Source organism: Clavelina lepadiformis, chromosome 8 (assembly GCF_947623445.1).
Source record: "Clavelina lepadiformis chromosome 8, kaClaLepa1.1, whole genome shotgun sequence".
NCBI classification, from domain to species: domain Eukaryota; kingdom Metazoa; phylum Chordata; class Ascidiacea; order Aplousobranchia; family Clavelinidae; genus Clavelina; species Clavelina lepadiformis.
In genome coordinates, this window is record NC_135247.1 from 14,969,543 (window position 1) to 14,989,909 (window position 20,367).

General features: G+C 35.6%; 2 protein-coding genes across 3 annotated transcripts; one reads left to right on the top strand and one right to left on the bottom strand.

Annotated features, from left to right (window-relative positions):
- Window positions 1–260: 260 nt before the first annotated feature.
- Window positions 261–3,903, top strand: LOC143469397 (protein FAM98A-like). Its single transcript, XM_076967076.1, has 13 exons — window positions 261–394; window positions 680–828; window positions 932–1,066; window positions 1,305–1,378; window positions 1,482–1,601; window positions 1,688–1,885; window positions 1,974–2,073; window positions 2,202–2,278; window positions 2,355–2,442; window positions 2,587–2,628; window positions 2,994–3,056; window positions 3,318–3,374; window positions 3,484–3,903. The coding sequence occupies exons 1-13, from the start codon at window positions 348–350 to the stop codon at window positions 3,606–3,608; spliced, it is 1,275 nt and encodes a 424-aa protein (XP_076823191.1). The 5' UTR covers window positions 261–347; the 3' UTR covers window positions 3,609–3,903.
- On the bottom strand, window positions 3,901–19,409 carry LOC143469395 (voltage-gated delayed rectifier potassium channel KCNH1-like). Of its 2 annotated transcripts, none has more exons than XM_076967075.1 (15): window positions 19,143–19,409; window positions 17,280–17,510; window positions 16,804–16,932; window positions 15,156–15,277; window positions 14,509–14,745; window positions 13,194–13,388; window positions 12,851–12,964; window positions 11,148–11,295; window positions 10,783–10,935; window positions 7,014–7,213; window positions 6,630–6,715; window positions 6,397–6,563; window positions 6,021–6,217; window positions 5,248–5,369; window positions 3,901–5,128 (listed from the first exon to the last, which is right to left on the bottom strand). In XM_076967075.1, exons 1-15 carry the CDS (start codon window positions 19,228–19,230, stop codon window positions 4,450–4,452), a joined length of 2,868 nt encoding a protein of 955 aa, XP_076823190.1. In that variant the 5' UTR covers window positions 19,231–19,409; the 3' UTR covers window positions 3,901–4,449. The 2 variants fall into 2 exon arrangements, with proteins under 2 accessions (XP_076823190.1, XP_076823189.1); XM_076967074.1 differs by having other exon boundaries at window positions 14,506–14,745.
- Between the last annotated feature and the right edge of the window lie 958 nt (window positions 19,410–20,367).

Consider the following 20,367-nt stretch of genomic DNA (forward strand, 5'->3'; position numbering starts at 1 on the left):
TTTTTATTAGTAAGCCTACATGCACAGTTCTCACCATTAGCATGAATTTTGGCATTGAGACTATGTAGTCGAGCTAGTAGCATGAATTCATATTCAGATATCTTACTAGTAGACTCACAAGCTAAAATTCAGATTACTCCATTAACTTTTGTTGAACTCTGCTAGTGCAGTCGAGTCCAGTCTAGAACTTGAACCACACCAATAGTTGCCGTTATTTAGCCTAGTTTCATTAAACAGCCGTCTTTTTCTCAATCAAATTTAGGGTTTATTTTTATGAATTTTTTTTATCATTAGGAAACACTTAGGCATGCAATATTCTGATATTCAAATAGAATCAAAATAAGAGAATGGCTTCCATAGAAAATGATGTGCTGGATGCTTTGGATGATATTGGGTAAAGAATCCTGTTAATTTCAATAATTTGTTGGACGTAATTTTAACGCTGACTATAGTATAGGGTTATTAGGATGTTTGATTTAATGTCAACAGAGTATAGAAATGTTTGTATAACTTAGATGTAAAATTAAACATTAATAAATGCATAATTGCATATATATTGGACAATATTTTGTTTTGCACAGGTAACACTCATAAAAAAATGTTTGTAAACTTGCCAAAGTTTCTTTAATTTTGCTCTTCCCAAGTTACTGTATATCACCTAACTATTTTGCAAATTTAGGTGCCCTACTGAGCTAAAAAATGAGGCAGAATTGGTTGAAGTAGTGAAGTTAGGTGTTAGTTCCCCACAGTTTACTGGATTGATTTCATTGCTCACATCAGAACTGCGCAGTTTTTATAATTTAGATGAAATAGTCAACCCAACAACAGGTTAGTTGTGAAATGAAACAGTTTTACTCATTATCTGAAAAATGGAAGAATTTCTATCAAGTTTTTTTATGCTATTTTTTAAATGCTTACTTCTTTTTTTTAGGTGATGAAGATAAAGAAAACTTTTTGTTTGAAATAAGCAGCTTTTTGTCAGAATATGGATGCCCTTATAAGGAACTTGTGTCGGGGGTTCTTGCCAGCAGATTGCAGAAAAAAGAAGACTGTTTATCACTTCTATGTAAAAAGTTTTGTTTCTGTGCTTTTTATGCAAAGTATTGTTAAAAATACTTTGCATAGAGTCTAATTTCAAGTAAATCTAAGGCTAGGTTATTATTATAAACCAATATTTATTGAGGATATCCACCAATATTAATGAAATACCGGTACTGTTTTTTTCCAAATTGTTTTTTTAATTAAGACCAGGTATAAATGGATAGGCTCATTGGATAATCGAAATTTACTTTTTTGATTTTCAGTGTTTCTAACATCTGAAGTACAAGCTGCAAAGATGTACTTTCACAAACATCCACCAAGTGGAGCTGAGAATGAGGTTTGAAGATATTTTTTGAAAATCTGTAACATTGCTCATGCCCCAGTTTGGAAAATGTTTGTTTTCGGTAGAGCAATTTAACTTTTTTGAACATTTTTAACAGACTGATTCCATAAATAATGATATGTTCAATCAACTAAAGAGAATTTGTATTGCTTTGAGGATGTCTAAGCCCCCAGACAACATTGGTCTTGAGAAATTTTTCTCTGGCATTCAAATTAAGGTATTGTAATTTAAATTGTAGATTTAGAACGAGTTATTTTCACTTTTCACCCAAGATTGTTTAAACCAATTTGCCACTTTGACAAGTTGACAGAATCGGTAAAGAATACACCTGCAAAGTATCTAAGCCAGCCTGTGATAAAACAACAAATGGGCCCAGCACACTGGGAGAAATTGGAGGCTATAAACTCTGCGCTTACGTCTGAATACAAGACTCGCAGATTTATGCTTCTGAAGCGAGTTGATGTGACTTTGGCATCGTTCAATTGGTCTGATCGGGCAAAGGTGAGATGATTGTATTGGAAAAACTTTATTTCAAAATTTGATTTTATTAGGTTTATTTGGCAAAAATAACCTAATGTTTTATTGACAGGCTAAACTGAATGAAATTGCAGAAGCATATCAAAAGAAACGTCGTAGTTTCAGTGTCAACCCAACCATTACTCTTTCTCATCTACTTGCTGCCAGAGATGGTAATATTTTGCTCTAATGTGCCGCACTGCTATTGTACATTTAACTTTATGACATTTCATTTATCAGTACACATCTGTGTGCATACGGTATAAGGTTCATTTAAGTCACGTCATTCTCTTAAACACAGATCTGTCTCAAGTATGCAAAACGTCATCTGGTCCAACCCGCCATGCGTGTGCAATCAATAAAGTTTTAATGGGAAAAGTAAGTAGGATTACTTCCATTTAAAAACAGCAAGCACATTTTATTCTTCTCTTCTTGATCTTTATAAAATATTTAGGTTCCTGATCGAGGAGGCCGTACAAATGAAGTTGCTCCTCCGCCTCCAGAGATGCCGTCATGGCAAAAGAGGCAGGATGGTGGAGGCTGTAAGGATCTTTGTAAAATCTTTGCTCTTTAATGTCAAAGCAGTGCTTACAAAAATAACTTGCTCATATTTGCTACTTGCTATTGTGCAGTGAAAAGTTCCATATTGTTTAGTTTCCAATTTATTTTTATTCACAACACTTTAGATGGGCAAGGTGGGCGCGGCAGGGGTGGAAGAGGAGGGAGAGGTAAGATTTAGGGCTACAACTTTGCTTATAATGAACTAATGTTGGTTTCTACAGTTCCTGGGATTCTGATTAAAAATAGCTCATAGACGACTTTACACTACCATGTGCACTATGCACATAATTTGTGCAATAATTACATCAAGCTCTTGTACCGTAGTATTCGTAAATAATAATAGTGCACAAGGTGATCATAGTAAGCTTAACGCACAAATAAAATAGAATTGAATCCTATACTTCGTCCTAAAAGTTGGCGCGATTGGTGTGTTCCATCGATTCGAAATTTAACCTTGTTTGATATGATATTTACAGTGCATTTTTAGCCCAACAATTTTCCCAAGAAAGTTTCTTATGGTTTCTCATTTTAGGTGGAAGTGGCGGTTGGGATCACGGCAGAGGAGGACGTGGTGATAGACCTCACAGTGGCAGAGGTAGGGTTTAGATCACCATTACGCTCAATATCTGCTGATTTGATACAATATATTTTTGATAACATAAGACTGATGTTGCTGCAAACAAAGTGTTCGAACTAACTACAAGCTAGCTATAAAATTAAAAAATTCTTGCAAAATGCTATCTTTACATTCCTAGACCTTGTATATGTACAGTACGTATGATCTACATGCAGTCATACTGGGAAGTTCATTATTATCTTCCTCTTGTAAATGATTTATATACACTTTTTTTAACAGGAAATCGGGATTATGGTGGAAGAGGAGGTCACGGTGATAGATCACAAAGTGCAAGAGGTATCTGGTTACATTGCGAGTTATGAAAATAATAACAATAAGGAAATAGGTGTCAACAGTAAAATTAACTAAAAGTAACACAACTTAAAATTAATGCTCTTCATCTCAGGAGGGAGCAGATGGGGAAGAGGAGGCCGCGGGGAGCAGGGAGCTGGAGCTCAGTTTTATGGTGACGGAGGACAGGGATACGGCAGGGGTGGTTTCGGGTCGGGCAGACAAGTTTATTCCAGTTAATGTGGTCGACTATACTGCTTGGCTCTATGAATCTTGCCATTCGAAATAATCATTAGAAGCCTTCGCTAAGCGCGGTAGAAGTAGTTGAGCACAATGCAATAGTTAGGAGGATCTATACCGCAAAAAAGTTCGCTTTTTTACCTGCCTGTTGCCTGCATTTGTCTTTGTTCTTCTGTAAACTGAAATGAACTATATTAGAGAGAACACTTGGACATGCAATCGTAAACACCTGCAAAGTGGTAGGAGTGTTGTATTCTTGAAACAAAAACGATAATAAATGTAAAAATCACTAGAATTAGTCTGTAAAGGGAAAAAAGTTGCACATGCTTTACTTTTAAAGGTCTTCATTGAAAAACGTAATGATAAACGCCAAAAATGGTAAAATTCAGAAAGTTAAGCATCTATGTACCAAATTTGCAACATGGCAAAAGCGCAAACACTTACAAGTACATGTCATACTTAGGCCCACTCGCAACTAAATTGGAAATGCAGAAGTCGTCATCAAAACACTGTTCAGCGTTTCCAGAACGACAATTCAGCAGGTAGCAGCATAGCTGACTGGTTTGGTCTCATGGTCTTCAATAAGCGTTTGCTAGCAGAAAATAATTCGATAAAAGTGTTGCCAACGGCTTGATAATTATACATGACACACGGTATATGCGTGAGGGATAGTGTGGAACGTATAATGTCTTCGGAAAAACGTTAATTGCGCAATACATAAACGCAGTATAACGTAACTTTGCATACAGTTTTTTCATAACTTTGCATACAGCCTCGTACATACGAGAATAAAGTTCATTTTTTCATTATGAAAAGTCAATTTGAAGACGCCATAATAACATCAGCGCCCCGAACTAGTGTCGTCAACACTTTCTAAATCAATGACCACGACATCCGACGAAGCGCTACTAGTCCTAGACGAACTTGAATAAGCCGTTGGGTTTTGCGTTATACTGGAAATGTTTTGCGTGCGTTTAACGTATTTTGTTGAGGTTCGTATATTTCGTTTAATTGTGGGCAGCTGAACTTTCTCATGGCTGAGCTTCACCACAGAACTGTTTGTCAAGAAATCCCGAGGGAGTTGACCTCTGTTTTCTTCAAAACAGGTGTTACTGTTGTTATTATTTCGATTTTTGTCCTTAGAGTTGGCTGAGAGCGTCTTAATACCGACAGATATATCTTTCAAGAGGTTCGTTATATCTTCATTCTGCTGAAATATCTTTTCTACCCACGGCTGCAATTTATTCACGGCGTAAATTATTTTCTCCGTGTCAACGACCAAGTACGAGTCGTTTTCGCTGTCCGCCACACTCCCATCACTCCTTAAGCTTTGAGGTCGTTTTTTATGCTTTATCCGACGCTGGTTTTTCACGCCGGAAGTCCCAGGTGAGCTCGCGCTGACTTCGGAAGATGGGGGTGCCTTCATCTCGCTTGCGTTACGAGAAGTGCTGTCGCATGATTCCTTTTTTTGCTCTTTTTCATTTTCTTCTCCGTGTCTTTTTTTATGTATCTCCATGAGTCTGAATCAATTTAGTTAGGTTTTAGGATTTAAAGTGGGACATTTTCAGGCTGGAAGTTGGTAAAGTTAAATTACTTCTATCGCGTTAGTCGACTTTTGATTGCTTTTGCATTCACTAACTTTCGCAATGCTTTTCGAGCTGGATGGTCATCTGGAAAATTGCCTTCCCAGTCGGGATCGTTTTTACACCTGATCACTTCCTCTCTCTCTCTTTGAATCTCTGATACTTTGTGAAAAAGGTACTGAAAAATTCAAACATGGTTTGATGATAAAAATGTATCCTACTCGCGTCAGCGACAAGACAAAAAATGCAACTTTACAAATAATATAGCGATGATTAAATATCGACTATTCCAGTTATAGCCAGCTCGCAAACCATTCGGCGGTTTTGTGCGGCCCAGTTAAACGTTTTTGTCATATAGACCTGCGTGCAGTTTATCAACAACGATATTCTTAACTTACACAACCAGAAAACAGTTGTCAAGAGTTTTTCGCCGATGGCAATTGACTAAAACGAACCGATTGTATACTGATGTATTTGTTAAAAAATTGTTTTACTCTCGAAAACGAAGTTCTACACGGTCTAAACTAAATAGTGCTTTTGTTATTTGGTTTGGATTTCTGTAGGCTGTTTGTTTCCATTTTTTTTGTAGGCTATTTTCCATCAATATTGTATTATTTTGATTAACAATAGCAAACTATTATTTATCAAACTTGATCAGATGTAATAAGAAATTTAGTGCCAAGTCTTCCTTAAAATAACGACATCATCTTTGATGGGACATAGCTGGACAACACAAAGAACATAAAAACCTATTTCAGTACAAAACCATACGAACTATCACTAATTTTAAGCTACAATTCAGCAAAGTGTTTTGAAATATAGTGAATACCCTCTTTCTCAAGTTAAAAGTGAGAACCATCTTCTTGCTAAATGAAGGTGCAAAGGACTGGTAAAATCTCAAAACTCGAATCAGCACATCCCGCTTTATTGAATGTAGATCGCAGTACGTTAGCGCCCTCACGTGGGATGCAGATTGGCCGACATTGCCGTTTTCCCAAAACGTATCTCCAAATACGTCGCCTTTACCTTTTAGTGGAAAATGTTTTATTTAAGACAATTAATAGGCTATTAAGGCATGACGCACGTTTGCAATTAACCTTTATACTTTCACTGGCGTTTAAAATTGAAGCAAGGGGAAAGCAATTTGTTTTAGGGTGCTTAACAACGCTTTAAATTTTTTATCGTTGTTTATTAATGTTTCATACTTAAGATGGCGACCACTTGATCGTCTTGTATTACTTCGAGTGAGCCGGAGACCACAAAATTCAAGGCGTCCACGCTTTCCCCTTTGTGATATATCATGTCTCCTGGTGCATTGTGGGTGGTGACGAACTCAATAGCAAGTGCACGTAAGCAGCTGTCGCTGGCCAGCCTAAAAACAAGCAAAAAGTTGTTATTTTTATTTAAAGTTGTTCCCTGAAATTAGCATTTCTTTTACCGAAATGCGGCGTGTTTGTTGAAGACTTTTCGGTTCAAATGAACACAGATATCCGCCTTCATGTCCTTGGGACAGTAGTTTAATACCTGCAAAAAAATCATAATTTCATTACAAGAAAAAATTTGTTTTCAGCGAAGAATAAAGTAGAACAACAAATAACGTTGGTAAAGTTTTACCCAAATTTAAAATTTCACTGTATAAAAACGTTAATTTAAGCCTAAAAGTTATAATCTGCATCATTAATACTCGTTGCAACTAAAAACGAAAGGCTAAATCGGAAACAGGCAGATGAACGGGGATATAAGCATGCAAAGTTTGGCTTATATTTAGTCAACACCCTGTGATGAGCTCAGCTGACACCAAAGAAAATGAAGAAACTGTCACCTTGTTCGTATCAATGCCTTTACTCATTGACCATGTAGAAACAATGTAATCCATTATCCTGTCACAAAGCCCCTCGGGTATTTGGTAGAGCTTCAGAAACTCTCGCACGCTGTTCAGTACGTCATGATATCGATTGGTATCAGCGTACATCTGTTGGATGATGGTCGTCACGTTACCAAAAATAGTCGCGTAAAGCAGAGCTGCGAGTTAAATGCATCGTAGATTAAGGTGAAATAATACCTCCGTGAAGTAATTGCACGTCGTAGCGTGCTGTTTTAATTAGTCTACGCGAGGTCACATTTACCGTGAGTCAAACGTATACCTATACTGCTATAGTATAGCCATTTATAAAAGCATCACATTTCGCTTGGAAGAGTTTTAGAAAAGATACCAAACCGTTAGAATATGAACGGCTGTTGATATCTTCAAGTACCAAGTCCAAATCAAATTTGTTTAGTTTGGTTATTGTGAAAGTGACAAGAAGATGGAATCAATAATGTTTCAATTTGTTTACTTTTGAGTTTACAAATTTTGCAAACACTTTTGCTCATACTAACTTTCTTAAAAGTTTTGTAATCATTTCACCCTCTTGACCAGCTCCTATGAACAAAGAATTTTAGCAGTAGGCTATTTTGTCATTCCACTCGCGACAATAAAGAACTTGAACTAAATCTGAGCGCCAAATTCGTATTCATTAAATTGATTAGAACAGCAATAATCAGGGTTACCACCGTCCGGACTCAAATATAAGCACAAATGAAAGAAGAATACTACCTTAAACAGTGCACAACAAGAGGAGGCAATCAATGTTCTTAAAAAATTAAAAAAAAAACAAGACACAATTTTCATGTTCTTAATTTTGGCGTCTCTTCAGTACAAAATGGTATTCAAATGATATACTAAAGACGTCGAAATGCCCAAAGTAGGAACCTCTGCCCAAAAAATAAGGACGCAAGCGAAAATAAGCACGTTTCTTAGACACAAGTACATTAGTATTTTCTAAGACATTGTACTTGAAAATAAGTACAAATCTTAGAAATAGGCACGGAATGGTAACCCCGACAATGAACAAGGTGGAGTACTTAAATATCTGTCCACTGCTCTCTTAGAAAACCGTCCTGGTGTAATTGTTCAAACTGTTCATAAATCAGAAAGCTCTATACAAACTCGATAATCATGCGTCATATTCTGATCTGTGTTAAACTCCGTTATAATAACTTAAGATTACAATATAGAAGGCAATATGACTGGATAAATGTATTGCATAAAAACCATTTCTGATGTCGACTTGCATTAATTTTTGGAATCTTTTATATCCGGATTTTATCTCTCGACAACCGTACAACACAATTTCACTTAGGGCCTATTTTGTAAAATTAAACTATGACTGGAAGTTTTTGACCTGCATGCACAGCGCCTCGGAACAGAAGGTCAAAAGAAAAAGACTTTGCTATCAATACACTTAGGCTTCAATCAAGTACGTACCTCAGTTTTAATCAATTGTAGTTATGACAATTTTTTTACCAATGTTGTTCACTTAACTGCTATTCCTTTGAATATACAATACAACACCAGAAATATGCATAAAATTATCACAGGTTAACATTTTTTTTCATTTTCACTTGTAGGAGTTTTTTTCAGTGATTCCGTACAATTTTTGGATACTGATTTCAAATCTGCAATCAGTTTCTTTCTGCATACTTTAGTTTTCAAGCAATCGACAATTTCACATTTTTTAGTTTGTGGTACTTAAGCCTACCTTCCACAAAAATCTCCTTCATTGGCACACAACACTTGTTAACTATTCCGCCCATTTTCCTGTTGTATACGTGTTTCTGAACCATTGTTAACATTAGCTTGTCACAGATAACTGATTTGCACTAGGTGACGTATTTTTTGCAGGTTTGAGAGCTCAACAACACGCCATAGGCTTATTCAGATTTCCTATTTGTGCGCCTTTTGTCTGCAACGTGGTATCCTACTTTAGATAAAATGTTTTTAACTCTTCTAAGGTTTAGGCATAATGAGGTTTAGGATGCATCTGCTGCCTGATAGGAATTACGTAACTTGCACGTAACATGAATCTGAAGACTCTTTCTCTGAAACCGAACGAACTCCTGAGCAATTTAATCAGTCAGAGCTGAATGACTTGGTACGTGATTTAAATCTGGTCAAGCAAGCAGCTGAGCTCTTAGCCTCCAGGATCGATGAAAAATGTGTACTGGATAGCTCCGCAAAGGTATCCTTTTCCCGAAAAAGAGATGAAATCTTCCTATCCTGTTTTTCAGGGGAAAAGCAGCTGATTTAATGCAATGACATACCAGGCCTTCTTGGGCAATTAGGCATCTCATCATATGATCCGGGAGGATGGCGATTGTTTTTGGATAGTTCCAAGCGTCCTCTTGCACAATGGAAATATTTATGGAGCTGTTCCTATTGATCACTGCACTGTCTTGAAGGAAAAACATGATGGTATCAAAATAGTCATTGATTGCTCAAGTAGCATGAGCATAAGTGGATCACTTGCGTTGACCTGAAAATGGTTAGTTTTCTTCTTGGCCAGCAAAGAGGATTCACGAAATTCCCACGTTATCTCTGTATGTGGGACAGTAGAGCACGTGAGCAACACTGGACTCAAAAGGAGTGGCCCATACGCAATACACTCGAAACCGGCATGCCGAATGTACCAAACAAGCCAAATGTAAACAGAAATAAAATTGTTTTTCCTCCCCTTCACATCAGGTTAGGCTTGATGATACAGTTTGTCAAAGCCTTACGTCTTGACAGTGAATGCTTTCATCACCTTGTTTATATTTTTCCAGCTTTGTCGTATGAAAAAAATTAAAGCGGGGGTGTTTGATGGGCCACAGGTTCGTACACTCGTGCATGATTTTTCATTAAATTTCTCAAGGAGATGAATACCAAGGAGAAAGCAGCATGGTTGGCTATTGTAGATGTCATGAAGAACTTTCTTGGGCATAAAAAGGCAAAAAACTATGAGATTCTTGTTTCCAAGATGCTCTTCGCTTTTCGTGATCTAGGATGCAAAAGTTCAAAGTTCCTTTTCTGTTCAGCCACCTGGACAAGTTCTCAGAAAACCTTGGAGCCGTCAGTAACGAACAGGGAGAATGCAGGACCTCATGACGGTGGAAGAACGCTACCAAGGTCGATGGGACCGACATATGAAGGCCGATTACTGTTGAAGCATCAAACGTGACTGTCCTCAAAAAGTCTACAAACGCAAAAATTACAACGGCAAATTTTTTCCCACATCGTGCTAGAACGTAAAATACAATTGACATTTGCGTCTTTTCATCAACAGCTTTAAGGTAATTGACTGCTATCATTCTTTTCTTTGGCATTTGCATGGACAACTTGATTTTTTCATGTATTTTACTTGCAAAAAATCCCCTTTCTTTACGTTTTTTCCCCAAAGTTTGGTGCATATCTGTCCGTAAATACAACTTTTCGTTAAACAAAAAAATAAAAATATTCCGGCAGATGTTGTTACCTTGAGGCTGGTTTTTAGACTGTCAGCAATAAATTCATTGGACATGTCCCTTTGCGAAAAATTTGGATATTTTCAAAAAATGAAAAATCTTAATTTACAAAAAATTACAGCTTGCAGAAGAAAACTAAGGTCAGATTCGGATTGAGCACCCCAAAATTACCTACGAATAAGTTTTGGTAGATTTGCAATAAATTTTTTGTTGACCAGTGTTACCTTTCCCAAAAACTAATGAACAAAACACAAATATCGCCAGTTTACCTCCAAATATTAGCATGATGACGCAAAATATCTGTTCACTCTCCGTATTCCCCGCGACGTTGCCAAAGCCAACCGACGTGAGACTGGTCATAGTAAAGTACAAGGCAGCTGTGTAGCACTCGTGAAGGGTTGGACCTCCGATTACTACATCGTCTTAACAAGATACATTTTAAGTGTAATTATTACCAAAAATACAACATTTTTAAGAGTGCTTTCAATGGAAATTGTGCGATTTTTCAAATTTCATCATTGATAAGTTATTTTTGTAGTTTATGCAATAGTTACGTACGGAACCAGCTTTCGTAGAATAGAAAACATTAGGCTTTGTTAATATGAACAAAAATTTATGCTGCTTGCACAGTTACCTTCCAAATAATATCTTTTCCCTATCGTATTTCCGAGCAAAACTAACCAGTTATGTTGTACAATTGTTCCATTCACAGATATCTGATTAACAGCAATGGTATACCAAATGCAAGCAAGCCAGTGACCGGAAAGCACAAAGAAACACACCTGTAATTAAAAATATACGTTGGAAATGAAGAAAACTCGAAAAATCTCAGTTTAGTGGTCACAAAAAAGGCTATTATGATAAGCATTGTAGGGCTACAACAAAAAAAACAGCATTTAAACATGCGTTGTTCATAACAATATCGGCAAACAGTAACGTATGGTTAAAGATTAAAATTCTAACTTGAATTTCAGAAAACAGCAAAAGAAACTTGCCACAAAACTCTTGCCCATAACACAACTCAATTACACGAGTACACTCATTAATAAAACATAAAGTCTTATCTGTGATAGCATCATGATGTGTTCATTTTTGTTTCGAAACAATTTCACATGCAAATTAATTATTAATAATGCAGGTAGTCCGTTATGCATAGCCTAAGCTTTTAAAACCAAGAAAAACTAAGGGTTGCTTCTGGCGTGTATTTATTTTCTTATTCATAGATTTATCATTTATTTTAAAATTAAACTACCACATATACTATGCCCCCAAGATAACCCACTTACATTTGACTAGCATTTGCAATTAGCAGCAAGTACATATGCCTTGGACTACAAGAGGCGTGGGGATTTTTGTTTTGGAAATTTAGGGTATGCCATAACGTTAGCAATTGCATTTGTGTGATCGTCGGGAGAACTTAGTCATTTATACTCTAATTAAGCTCTTATTACACCGTGACTGCAATTACGTAAATCATGATTAACTCGACTTGATTTAGAAATGTAATTAACGTGACTTCAACTTGACTTTACTTTTGTCACATCCATTATGACTTCCATCACAGCCTAAATCCTTTATTCGAACCTCATCAGAAACGTCGATAAAAGATTTTCCTTAAGTAAAAACATAAATTTTCCTGAAGGATTTCTAGCTACTAATTTACGGTGTAAAATTTGGACAAGTATTTTTTAGGTGTTGATAACATATTCACAAAACAATGTTCTCCATTTTCATCCATATACGTGGTCCAACAGTAATAATAAATCTAATAATAAATAATAAACCTAATAAATCAGTTGTTAAATTAAAGGATAGGCAAAGCCACATTAGCGAGTAAAAAGGTTTTCAATTTGTCGTGCAGTGAGGAAAAATCGCTGTCATATTACACAAGTTGTGTACCACCTTTTACATCATGTTGCAAATGTATGAAGGTTAAAGATTCTTGCCGAAAAGTTTCAAATGCAAATACAACTCTTTCGCGATTTGTAATTTTTATATAATTTGCTTTTGAAAGAAATATGTCGGCATATGTCAACTTATATTCCTAAACCACAAGCTAAGCAGGGTTGTATCAACCAAACCGCCTGAGACTATAACACACAGACGTAGTAGTCTTTCTCACCTGCGAGAAAATGTTTACAAAGTTATGGGTATACTAATAATGTAGTATTTATTGCTCTATTTTATGGTTGCGGGATTTTGAAATGACACGATAATATAGAATGTTTGATCTAATGGCGTTTAAAGGATATACGTTGGAGCAAGAATGTGTTTATAAACCAAATGACTTTAAACAGTAAAGTGTTTGTGTGTTACCATTTAGTACTCAATACTTACCAGTAACACAAGCATTGCGCCGCCATACTCAATGTAGTGATCTAGCTTTCTTGCTACTCTACCCAGTCTAAGTAATCGGGTAACTTTAAGACTGCTGAACAGACTGCTAATTCCCTGCAGATTCAAACATGCATAATATAATAAGAAATAAGGTTTCTCTGCAAACACTAGAGGCCTATACATAAACTGTGCAAAGTTTTATGAAATTGGATAAAAACAACTAAAATGATTGTGAAACATAACGGCTAAAAGACTAAGGCATTTTTAAAAATAAACCTTTATAAACGAATATAATTTCTATTTAGTATTCGGTAGTATACCGCTGATTAAACCACGAGCTTACGTCATCAGCTATGCCCTCTGAATGCGAAAAGAGAAAGGTCACCAGGTCGTACGGGAGGCAAGAAAGAAGATCCACAACAAACCAACTTTTGATGTAATTCATCCGGATAACTTTCGGATCTGATATCACTTCTCCTCCGGGGCCAACAAAAGTCGTCTGGAAATTGATGACAATATCCACGAGGAAAATTAAGTCCTATTATAAAGGTCAAAGTTCCGGTTTACTGTTGAGACATACCCTATATACTTATGGTATTAACGCCTACAGCTGAGTACGTATATAGATCAAACAGTCAGTCAGACAATGTTATTGGGCGTTTTCAGGGCAATATTGATCAAACCTTGACAAGCACATCGCTTTTTTAATCACTTCAAAGGTCACCTACTGTATATAGTGAGCCTACGAACGCCTCTTAAGCGACAGGTTTGTACCATGACATTTGACATTCGAATGTATTATTTTCAGTGATACAGCCAACATTTTAATAAGCACATTTTGCAAATAAGAGCGTTTTGATTACTTGCATTGATGGCTCGGAGGTGGAGCAGTTGGCGTATTTGCCTCGTAATTATTTGCCAACCAGGTTTGATTCCCAGATGAGCTATTGTTGTAATGCCCTTGAGCAGGGCATGAACCATGCTTCTGATCAGCAATTCTGGGGAACAGTTTCAAATTAAGGTAATATCAAAAAATCAAATAAAAAATTTGTGCCAATCGGAATTTGCAAAAAGATTATCTCGTTAACCTGGGCTCCAGTGGTGAACATTTATCGCCAAATTTAAGCCATACAAAGACTTCCGTCAGTCTGAGGATTAAGATTGTGAGATGCCAAGGACAAAGATATTATCAAATTTGAAACAGGCAGCAATGTAATTACATTTTTTTTTAAATCGTCATTGGTGTGTGTTTTTACTGTTAAAACTTGGGTTCAACAACAACACTCCAAACAATCCTATGTTAATAACATGGCCACCAGAAACTTAGCCTGGAATCGGGTTTCTTTTAAGGTTTGTTTTCTTTTCCCATCCGCTGATGTATTTGGTTCTACAGCACTGAAGCGATTGCCACCTTCTGCTGCTTAAACACATACACCACCTAGTTGTTGTGCTAGTTATTATCAGCAGTTACTTTAATATCATTATAACGTTTGTCCATGTTCTAAACCTTTTCGGCTTTCCACTGTTTTCCTTTCATTAGCGCATGCTAATCACAAGGAGTTTTATTTTTTCGTCTCCACCGCGCTAATGACATAAATAAACTAATTGATTAAATGATTAACTGCTTCCAATTGCAAAAAAAAACATAAGCATACTACCACAGCGCTGTCTGAAAAGAGCCAAGCTTTATTTGTTTCTTCCGTTTCCTCTGGCGTGATTCCTTTGGCTTGAAAGGCGACATTATACGGCACGATGATAGCCGTATAAAAAGTTAAAATTAAAATAAACCAATCCCAAATGGTTTTAAACAAGGAATAATGGAGAATAATATGTGCAGGCGTTTTCGGGGCTTCGTGATGATACTTGGGTAACATATCTGGACTTAGACTGAAGATCTGAAACAAAAAAGCGTTGTGAAGATGTTTTTATGCAAAAGGCAAAACTGATAAGATGTTAAACCTGAATTACTCTACTATTAAAACAAAATATTCACAGTCCACATTAATTTGGTATATCTTATAGTTGCACATTGTTTTGTATGATATATGACCTACACTAACAGTTATGATGAAGACGTTTGTTATATCGTCATAAACTTGTTGTAAATCAACATTCACCTCCAGCAGAGGCCGAATTAGCCGTTTTCAGGTAACAAAACAACGCGGAATTGTAGTTTACTGGAACGTTTTGAACAAAATAGCCTATGCCATGTAGCCTACATGTCGTGTTTTAACACAACAAACCTAAATGGACCTAAATAGCTTCTTATGTCAAATGATAAAAGAATATGGTTCTAATTGTTTACTTCAGTGATTTTATTCTTCTTTTCTCCTTGTTTTGAAGTCGGTGGAACAAATTGTTCGTCTAAAACTGCCTCCTCCTGCTTTTGAATGTTCTTTAAAAGATTTCGTATCTTATTTCCTCCCACTGTTAAATGAAGTTTGAATTAAATTTAGAGAAAAAGTTTACGGATGTCAAGTTACCGGCGTGAAGTTGGTTATTCGTAACTTTACACATGGCTCACCTATGTAAATCACTAGGGCAAGTTTTTGCAACTTTTGCAACTTTTTTTTACAGCTTCCGGCAGCTTCCTAAATACTCACAATTTACGTAGAATGATGTTTTAAGCTGTTTGTAGGAATTTTATATTGCAACTTTTTGCAACTTTTTTCATTTTTTCATGCAACTTTTTACTGCAACTTTTATCAAGTATTGCGCAAAACGTAAAGGAGTGATTTAAAAAGCATGCTATAAAACTATTTCTAGTATGGTTCTATTCCTTTTAATTTGCATAACAAAGAGCTATGTGATGGATTAGCTGCATCTCAATGTTATCTATGACGCAACAGTTGGCTTACAAGCTAAAAGTTCACCAACCCGTTCAACCCGTAGAAGTTCACCAACACCGATTGTTGCGCAATAATGCTTCTGAGACTGATTGAATGAGGTTAGAGTGCTAGTTGTCAGTTAGGACACTTGTTTTTATAGTGCAGTGTTGATTGACTGTTGGTATTTTTTAAATAAATGCAACTTTTTACTGCAACTTTTGTTAAAAATAAATGCAACTTTCTCACGTTTTTAGTGCAACAAAAACTTGCCCTATAAATCACTTTCTACCTGCTATAAAAGCCATGATTTAAAATAAAACCATAAAACTTAAGGTAAATTCAAATAATTATATACTGATTAAATTGTATTCATTTAAATCCATATTAATATAAAAGGTTATAAAAAATCGAGCCAAACTTGAAAAAGTTAAAATAAATTTTATTAAAATTGAAATTATTTATATACAACCAAATAATATTTACAAAAACTGAATTATATTAAAAAAACAAATAGGCCTAAATCAAAACGAAATGCAACAGTTCATTTAAATTTGGTATACACTATGCAGTAATTCTAAAATTTATATAAATTAAGCTTGCACCAAATACTTGATAATAATTTGCCAGTTGTTTTTCCTGATTAATTGGTGTCGTTCTGAGATTAATAATGGTTTATATAAATTATATCAAACATATACACAAATTATAACCGATTTGTTGGAAATTATATCGATATTATTAGGTTTTTTAAAATTTTTCTACATGCATCATTTGGTGTAATAACTATAAATTAATCCGAATTTGTTTGAATATATCTTAATTTTCTAAACTTTAATTTGTTTTTAATTGTGTTTTTCATGTCCATGAATAAAAAAAAATTGGTACAATTTTTTTCAAATTTACCTTTATATTTTTGATTTTATTGGCCAGTATCAGGTGATTTTATGGGTAAATTATTCAAACTGCGAATAAGCAACTAAATAAGCAACCAGGTAGCTTAAATGGCTACCATTTTCTTGAACAAGTAACCTGGGATCCGGTATCAAGCTTCACACCGGTGTCTAAGCTTCGTTTCCGAACATTTGGCGATTACGAGCTATCATACATTTTCTAAACAGATCTTACTTTGCGTGTTTGTGCCTTGAATTGGATTCTTTAATGAGGAAATGTTCTTAAAAGTTAATAAAAATAGGACCGTGCAGTCGACATCGTTTTTTACTGTTGCCAATTGAATCAGAAACCATAGAGGTGTGCCTGCAATAAAAACAAGGTTTGGAAAGACTACAAGGACAAACAAAATTTGCAATGATGTCATAGATTAACGAAAGCATTGTTTAATTGGTTAAGTAATACTTTAAAGTTGACGTGGGAATAATAGAAACTCTGTTGACTAACAAGAACTTTTACATAAGAACAAAAACTTTTTGGGTAAAATATTTTTGATTATATCCAATAGCATCACCCAAACTAACCCATACCGTCAGAATTATCCCTAAATATTGGAACTATAACTGAGTGGGTATTTATTTCAGCAATCTTTATGTCGTTGGGGTTTGCAGGTTTTAGGTTTACATAAGTGTTCCCACTAAATTTAGTCAGACCTTGTTTATCGTAAAGTACAATCTCGTATTTGGATTGTCGATGGTTTTCTAAGTCTTGTTTCATCTGTTCTACGGTATCGAGGCTGGTAAAATGGCCATGCATGAATTCACACACACATGAACGCGTCATCATCTCAGCACGGGAGATTCCCGTAGTTTGACAAAATCCTTCATTTGCATATACGATGGGCCAATCGTATATTTGGGAGTTTGCCAGCAAAAAGTTGCTATCTGAAATTTGAAAAAGATTCCTTATAAACCTATAAAAGCCATGAAGCATTTCTTTATACTAATTTCAAAAGTAGGCTATGGTGTGACAAAGACACAGGTTCAAATACAGTACAAAATTTGTAAATTCATCAGGTATATAATGATCTATCAGCTTTCTAATTAACCCCGAATATTGCTCTTACTTTGGACCAGGAAAAGTCCTATCTGTCATTTAGGTTTCGATGTTTGACTTATTCAAAAGAAATAGGCTTACAGTTGCCAGTTAAATAATTGATGACATGTCGATGGGTTGCAGCCCATATCAAACAAGTTTGTTTTCGGAACTCGCTCTAACTGCAATGTTGAGTTACAAAGAGTCATAATATACACTAAACAGCATCTATAACAAACATTAGTACAAATGAAATGAATCTTTTGCGGCAAGATGTAAGACTTTAACAAAGTAAAGCGATCAAATCCGGAAAAATATGCACTAAGGGTTTATTTTTAAGTGATACTTTTATTATCTTTTATAAAACAACCAGTAGTCATAAGTCATGTCATCTTTGGAACAACTCATTTCATGCAATCTTCTGTCGGTGTTAAATAATATTTGCATGTCGTGCAAAGATCAAACAAAGATGTCACTTTTGTATTTTGCGCAGCTCACTCTCGCATTTGCAATTTTCTCATTTTAAAGAAATATATTTATGAGTTATTAAGGAACAGCTTACAAAAACTATATTCATGTGGAATATGAAAACGCTACTATACCGAATATTAGTTTTAATCTTGAAAATGTCTGCACACTCTGCACACATACAGCACTGGTTAATGACACTAAGATTTCCGTAACTAAAATTTAACGTCAACGTTTAACACAAGGTTGACTTTTCTCATATTCAACAGCGCTACAAAGCAAAATGACAACGACAAATCGAGCCACAAAAGTTCATAAAAGCTTCGCTTAACGCCCTCATCAATCTGTTCTTTATTTAGACCTAAATGAGTTTCATTTTACTTTCGCAACAGATCAATGAGAAATAAAGCCATTAGGTCAAGTTCTGTCAAATCAAAAAACATAACCATTTGGTTCTAGCACTGCTTCAATCTGTGAACACGTGTTCTGTAAATTGTCTCGACATTGCGCGTTAATTTTGTATAAATTACTGATACGCAGACGAAATGTTTGTTGAAGCAGCCGCATCCACGCTGTACCGACCGCAATGTCTTTGTTTTTATCTTTTATTGATAAACATAATTCAAGATCGTTGATTATGGAGGCAAGTTAATGAAGGAGTAAACACGAAATGAAGTACTGTGATTATATTCAACGAGTCGTGTACACAGGAATATGGATAGAAAATAGGAAAATATCTGCAGCCCTGCAATAGCTTGGGCACCATCAAACTTGACATCACTGCATGTGTTTAAGCATTTAAACGCGCGCATTAACAAACCGGTTAAAATATAAGTCTTTGTCCAATATTTATCAAAACTGTTTGCATTGATATATAAGAAATATAATGCAACCAGCCTATAAGCAAAATGATGAATAAGACTTCGCCAAAATGTGTATGGGTTTTACGCTATGTAAAACAAACATGACGTGGGTACTTTATTCAAACTACAGTTTCTCATTTATATACTTACGACTTTCATACTGGTTGGTTTTTCGGATAATATTTTCCAGAAATGTATTTTGTGGTGCGACTAATCCTCGTTTTGAACCTGCTGGCATATTTTTATAACTCGCCAGATGAAGCTTATTAACGATCCAGAAAAACCGACAAACGTTGATCTTTTAATTCCGCTTTTGTTCAGATGTGCAAATATATGCTGGGTTGCAACTCAATTATCCACTTCAGTGCATGCTCCTCTTTGCTTGAACCGAACTCGGAAGTCTAAAGTTTACTTGAATTTTCTGAAATAATTTGTGGCATATAGTTAGCATACATATATAAAAGCTATGTATATACGCACAGTATAGGATATATACGCTATGCTGTATCATATATTAATGCTCTTTGTACATAGAACATATACGAAAAAGGTAAGTCAAAGATTTGTTTCTTTTAACTTGCTTGTTTTCTACCCACAGTGTTGCTATTACTTCAAGTTAGAGCTATTTCGGAAATCTCCCTTCAATAAAAGAAGTAGGCCGCTACCTCTTCAGTCTTTTGATAATGTCCGTTTAATATTAATAAACAACTGATTTAAGGATAATTCCCTGACCTCAACTATTGTCACTCTGCAAGACATCATCATTTAAGGCCGTTATTAGTGTCAACATCGCGTTAAAAGCTGAAAATTTTCTGCTACATGCACTGGTAGGAATGAGGTTGGGAGCCAACATTCGACTGAATGGATTAATTCTGCACTTCGCTCGACATCTGGTCCTGATAATCTCTCTCTTCTAGCATAAGGATTTATATCTCAATCAGTAATATTGCTCCGTCGACGATGTGCTGCCATATGCACTGCGTCGAGCGCTGTTACACGTAAACATTCATCTCACCTTTCACACAAATTTAATTCTTTCCCGGTAAGTGTTTTCTGTATATGGTTTGAGTCGCATTCGAAATTGGGTCGACCGGAATGAAAAAAATTCTGTTCAAACTCACTTTCGTGAACGTATAGCAGGGTTATTATGTGTTATACACGTCATAAATATTTCATTTTAGCTTAGACGGACAGAGTGTTGTCATCACACGCTTTATAGATGTGGTAAAACATAAAAAGTAAACAACTTGTTTTTTATAGCATTTGTGTTAATATTGTTTCTTTTGCATATTACCCTATATTGACCGTCGGTCTGCGTCCAACGGTACGGCCCTAATCAATTATTGAAACGTTTTCCTGTCTTGGTACGTTGACG